The sequence below is a fragment of the Colletotrichum siamense genome (genome assembly GCF_013390195.1).
Source record: "Colletotrichum siamense strain Cg363 chromosome Unknown KSG_Cg363_contig08, whole genome shotgun sequence".
NCBI classification, from domain to species: domain Eukaryota; kingdom Fungi; phylum Ascomycota; class Sordariomycetes; order Glomerellales; family Glomerellaceae; genus Colletotrichum; species Colletotrichum siamense.
In genome coordinates, this window is record NW_023501021.1 from 2,530,043 (window position 1) to 2,536,181 (window position 6,139).

The following is a 6,139-nucleotide window of genomic DNA, read 5'->3' on the forward strand; positions in this document are numbered from 1 at the left end:
TGAGTTTCCGTGGAGGCCTTTATGGGACGGCGATGAGGGAGTTGGAGAGGGTGTTCCTCGGGTGGGCGGGCCGATCGTAACTGGGCCTCGATCGTCTGGTTGATGAATACGGCGCAAAGCTTGCTGGTGAATGCGAAGGCTCGGTGGTCCCGATTCAGCTCTGTTTTCCCGAGGGTGATTCCGAGGTTTGGAGGTGATTAGATGGCCTTGTTTAGGGGTGGCGGTCGACATCATCGCCGGTGTTCACAACGGCCCTTGATTCTGAATCACGCAATACAATATACGGTGGTGCTATGAGGTCGCCAGCCATGGGAATGTGCGGTCTCAGGATGGGCTTTGGCTCATGAATGAGAGCCGAGGCTGAAGATGTGATGATGACGTTTATGTAGAGTATTTTGGGCATGATTTGATGCTTGTCAGTGAAGACGCGGTCTGGAATCCGGGCGGTGAAAGAAAGGAGTCTGGTGAGAACAGACAGAATTGGACATGTGGCCTGGGTTCTGTGACGAGCTTGAGATCTGGCTGAACGGAGACTCCTGAGGCCCCATGGTCTATGTGATCATCAGTTATGGAGCTCGGGGGCTTGAGTTGATGATTGCCTCTCTTCCTGGGATCTCAGTAGAGCCTTAGACACAATTAAATCCATCATTCGAGTGAAGTGCTTCACCGAGAGAGTATCTACAACTTGATAATTGCATCATGTGTGCTAAGAAGTGACATTATAGAACACAAACAGCACTGTGGGTTTGCCAGAGCAGTCGGTTACAAACCTGTAGGCATGCGTGTCTACATATGTTTTGAAGCATTGTCATTATTTACAATTTAGATGCTTCTGCCCTTTGAAGCCGGGCCATAGACTTCGACATGAACTCCATCCCCTTGATTCCTGCAGAAACTGGGGTATCGCATTCCGGTGATGTTCTTGGAAACCTCATAATCGAATTTCAATCCTCTCATGGTGACCTATCGCTGAAGCGGGAAAGCTCTATCTGCCGACATCTACGACGAAACCGATGGAAGAACAGACACTTAGGATAAACGGCATCACCAGCAGCAGAGCTGGGGACGGGTCTTGGATGCGCACTATCGTCATAAAGGTTCCCGCAGCGGTTACTCCAAACACCCATCTCACATGTCTCTGCCCAAAGGTCGAATTCCAAAGCAAGCTGAAAGCATTGGCCCAGAAAAGTATTTCAAAACCAACCAGCTGCGCAATCTGTGATTCGCATGATGGGTTATTTGGTAGGAATCTGAATCGTTGCGGAGGGGTACGTCGCCAATCCGTCGGGTCGCAAATCTATGTTTTCAGAGTCAGTGAACGTAATGGATTAGTGGCAGAACGGTGTTACATACGGGGAAGTAGTATGTCCAAGTGCTCAGTCCATCCGGCGAAAAGTTCCTAGCGGTGACAAGAACCCCGAATATCATGAGCCACGCAAGGAGAAGTCGGGCAAATATTAATGGTCTCCACGAGACAAGGTGTCCACCGTCTTTTCCATCGCGGTGAATGTTTTGCGAACCCTTGCCATTATGGGGTTCGCGACAGCTCTGTAGCATTCGATATTCTGTCGCAGGCTGGGTGGCTTTTCCATCATCACTGGCAGAGCCATGGAGAGCCCTTTCATACATGGCAAATCTTGCCGACGTCAAAATGACACGAGATGTAATGGGATTGCTCTTGTTATTTCGGTTGGTAAATATTGCTGTGTGCTTTTCCAAATGAGTATGGGATGACAGAAGACGTGGGAACAAGCATGATGGAGGTTTGTCAAGACAGCTGACATCGCGAGTTTGGAAACATGTTTCCGACTCCTCTCAGGTTGGTGCAAAGAACCGCAACAGCTGGACTGGGCGTCCCGTTCAGGCTGCCAAGATGTGCAGGTAGCATGGGAGACTGTTGCCCGAAAAGCGCAACTCAAATATTCTCAGCTTTGATTCGCCGCGAATTCTGTGGTGGCGCCCACTCAAACGTCAGTCGAATGCGCGATGTTGCTGCAGCTGTGCGGCGAGGCATGCGGGATTCCTTCAGCGTTTCCCATTTCCAAGGCGAACCCGGGCGAAGTTACGATGCGAAGACGGGAAATTGACGAGCTAGCCTTTGTCCGATTACCATTGACGCGCGAAATCCTACCCGGTTTTCTGCTTCAACCCCAAGACCGTTATCATCACGCCCGCTTACCGCCGCAGCAGTTTCTTGCAATCTTCACACATCAACACTGTTCGAACAACTCTTTTCTCTCGCCCACCCACGTCTGACTATTTGTTGTGATACATAATTCGAGAAAGACCACCTTCGACGGCATCCGAGTTTAGTCTTAACAAGGCTTGTCATCTTCCGCCGTCACTACGCTTGCCCCATATCACCCTAATTTGCCAATCCACGATCTGGCTCTGCAACGCAGAGACTGTACCTGTACGATGTCTGCAGGTGGAGTAACCTTCCAGCTCAAATCAATCATCGCAGTCATCACTGCCACTTTCGCGACCCAAGAAAGGAGGCACGCTTGGGCGTCACATGCGTCTCTTGTGTTCGTGATGATAGCCCTTGGTTTGATGTTGGTTCTCCGCTAATTTCTCTGTTTAGTTGCCTTTTGCTTTGGACGTTCATCACTATAGGGCTTTTCTTCTATCACCAGGCATTCCTGCTGAGGTAAATCCTTCCCAATTGCTAGATCTCGCCGTGGCCTGCCCTAATACTTACTCGCGACATAGAAGAACAATTCCCAGCATAGTCACAATCTTAGTGCCTACTCTGGCCTGGGCTCTTGTAGTCCACAACGAAGGTTTCGATATCGGTCGTGCCTTCTATTTCCTCCCCGCCTTCATCGAACTCGGGCTCGTCTCCCTCGTTGTCTCCGAAAAGGACAAGCTCTCGAAATCTTCGCGAGATGATGACCGCGTAAGCTCCAAGATGGGGCGCAGCGAGCCCCATGTCTTCGTCGAGGTACAAAATGCGTAGGCCGCCAACAAGCCGATTGGGAATACCCAGAAGCAGAAACATACATAGGCCAAGATCAACATCTTAAATCACCAGCATCTGTCAATCAACTCAAAGGGGACAGTGAGGACTGCCTGCGCTTGCCAAAAAGCAGCCGCGCGGGGGCTAGAGTGTACCCCGAATCATGACTTCCGTCACGAGCCAACCCAAAAAGAAGAGAACCTTTGGACTACCGGAAAGAAGCCACTGGAACAATGCAATACGGAGACAGCAGGGTGCCTTCGGGACCATTGTGACCTTTCGTCCTCACCTCAAACAGCCCGGGATACGACCTATTAACTAGGAACAGTTGCTGGCCGAGGTTGAAGGCATCTATGCTGGCCTCATTAGGGTCATGGTCGACGGCAAACGCATCGAGGCGGGCAATGCTCACAGGGCTGACAAGGTCGAAAGCAAGTGCATCGAGATGTGAACCGCTCACAGCGCCAATAATGCCAGCTACAAATTCGACAAGGAGAAGAGGCAGCCTGTGATTCCCTTGCACTGCACTTTCCTCAATGTGCCCCACGATATCTTTTTGGCATCACAGCAGCCATCTGCTGAACCAGATACGCTCCACTAGCAAGCAAGTTTGCGATGCCCGCTCATGTGTGGCGCCACGGGTTCTCGGAGATTATGGCGCTTCAGATGGTTGAGGTTGTGGATAAAACTCGTCACGATCCTCTACTGTTACAGACTGTGGGATGAAAGAACTATCAAGTAATAATTCAAAATAAGTTTGAACATCATCAGAAGAAGGATTCATCACGAACACAGAGCCCGTAGAAGCGAGCCGTATTTTCATTGGATCGGGACATGGGTGGTCACGCCGCCTTGGCGCACTAAGATACATCAATTACACCAACCAACATCTGGATGAGCCTTCAGGATAGATCGGCTGTTCAAGAAGATGCTGACTGTGAAACATCCTGACAGCCTGGTTCTGTTCCCCCTCACTGTTCGTTTTCTGACCAACATTCGTCCCCGATATTCGCGCATCGTGGTATGGTCTTCCACGACGCCGATCACGAGCGGTGATCCAACAGACTTCGCGACTGCCCCCTGAGCTTTCAGCTCAAGGCACGAATAGGACTTCTTCATTAAATTCCTATCGCGTTCCTGCGCAGCCTCCTCCGTTAGCGGTCCCCTAGCCTTCCCAGGCTCAAAGCCACAATGGCCGAGGTCATAGGAATTGTGGGCAGCATCGTAGGCATACTAGCAGGGGCAGAACTGGCCTACCAAAAACTCAAGTCGATAAAGGGGCTACCCGAAGCGTTTTCCGAAGTCGCGCTTAGAGTGCCGCTTGCTCAACAAATTCTCCGCGATGTCGAGGATCGATCTCGAGAGGCCTCCGAAGAGGCCGCCAAGGCGGTTCTTCCCATCGTCAAGTCTTGCAAAGGGAACGCCGAGGCTCTGAAGACAACATTGGAGAAGCTTGAACCAGGAGAAACTACATCGGCATGGAATCAGCACGTGGACAGATACATGTCTCTGATCAAGAGTCGCGGCAAGAAAGGACGTGTCGAAGACCTCTTGAAGAAGATTCTTCAGGATATTTACACTCTGGCGAGTCACCATGCAATTAAATCGGCAAGCTCAGAACAACTCGATAGTCTGAAGGAAGCCATTGAGAAAGTTGGGGAGGTTAGGAAATCGGTCCCAGATGAGCTGCTGGAAGATGGGACCAGGGTCAGCATCTCTCATGGGGGACAAGGACCTATGTTGAATCAAGTCGGCGACTACACCACGACATGGAACAATTTTGGTTCTGGAAATATCAACAACATTAGCGGAGATGCCCATTTTGGGCCGACATTAGGTCAGTAGAAATTCAGATTCATCATCACTAGTACACACTGTCCGGCTGAGGAATCTCTCATGCACGTTGTGTTCAATGATATGCTCCAAGCACCTATTTTCGCAGTCAACAATGCTAACAAATCTCCGCCTACAGCCCAGAAAAGACGAGAGGTTTTGCGCGGTCTCAACTGTGCGCCTTACGAAGACCATAAAAATCGGAACCCCGAGGCCATGTCCGAAACATGCGGGTGGTTCACCCAGCACCAAACTTTCCAGAGCTGGATGACCAGCCCAGAAGAGAGCTTTCTTTGGGTTTCTGCAGACCTTGGTTGTGGCAAGTCCGTCCTGGCCAGGTACTTGATCGATCGCGAACTGGAAACACAAAGAGTCATCTACTTCTTCTTCAAAGATGGTCTTGACGACCAGGATAATGTGGAAAGTGCAATAAAATGTCTACTACACCAACTGCTGAGTGATGAATTCAGTTTGTTTACAGACGAAGTATTGAAATCTCTTGAGGAACTCGGCACAAAGAGATCTTCATCATTCAATGCCCTCTGGAATATTTTCGTCAACATATCCACCAATGCCACCAATGCCACCAACATCATCTGCGTCTTGGACGGCTTGGACGAATGCGAGGCTTCAGGATGGTCCAGAATGGCCAAGGGATTGGGTGATCTTTACGAAAATGGGAAGATAGGCATGAGGTTCATCTTATTAAGTCGGCCTTATAGCCAAATTCGACGAGCCATTCGGAAAAGTCGAATACCCCATATTAACCTCCGCGGAGAAGACGAAGCTGAAGTTGTTAAGATCTCAGCGGAGATAAACATCGTCATCAGACAGAAGGTCGCAGACCTGGTGCTGGAATCAAAGCTCAGCCTCGAGGAGGAAGAGAAAGTTCTTCAAAGGCTCACTCAGGTGAGCAACAGAACTTATCTTTGGATCCATGTCATTTGTGACATGCTTGAAAACCTCGAACGTGTCGAAAACAACAGCCTCGAGAGATTTCTTGACCGCCTTCCAGAGACAGTCGAAGATGCCTACGACAAGATCCTGCGGCAAAGCGTGGACGTTCAAGCAGCTAAGACGTTGTTGCACATTGTAGTCGCAGCCGCCAGACCCTTATCAGTGGAGGAAATGGCGGTGGCCATGGCTGTCAATGGTCAACAATCGTTTGGTGATGAGCTCTCTGTTATGAGTACTTCTTCAGTTGTCGAAGGCATGAGGAATATCTGTGGTCTTTTTGTGGCTGTTGTGAAAAATCGAGTCCTCCTGATACACCAAACTGCAAGAGAGTTTCTCATTCGGGAAGCTCGATCGCGGCGCTGCCTCAAATGGGAGGCATGCTTGAAGTTG

General features: G+C 50.0%; 1 protein-coding gene across 1 annotated transcript; it reads right to left on the reverse strand.

Moving 5' to 3' along the window:
* Positions 1 to 985: 985 nt before the first annotated feature.
* On the reverse strand, positions 986 to 1,428 carry CGCS363_v012227 (uncharacterized protein; the record flags this gene model as incomplete). Its single annotated transcript, XM_036644076.1, has 2 exons — positions 986 to 1,297; positions 1,354 to 1,428. 2 exons carry the CDS (start codon positions 1,426 to 1,428, stop codon positions 986 to 988), a joined length of 387 nt encoding a protein of 128 aa, XP_036490742.1.
* Positions 1,429 to 6,139: the final 4,711 nt, after the last annotated feature.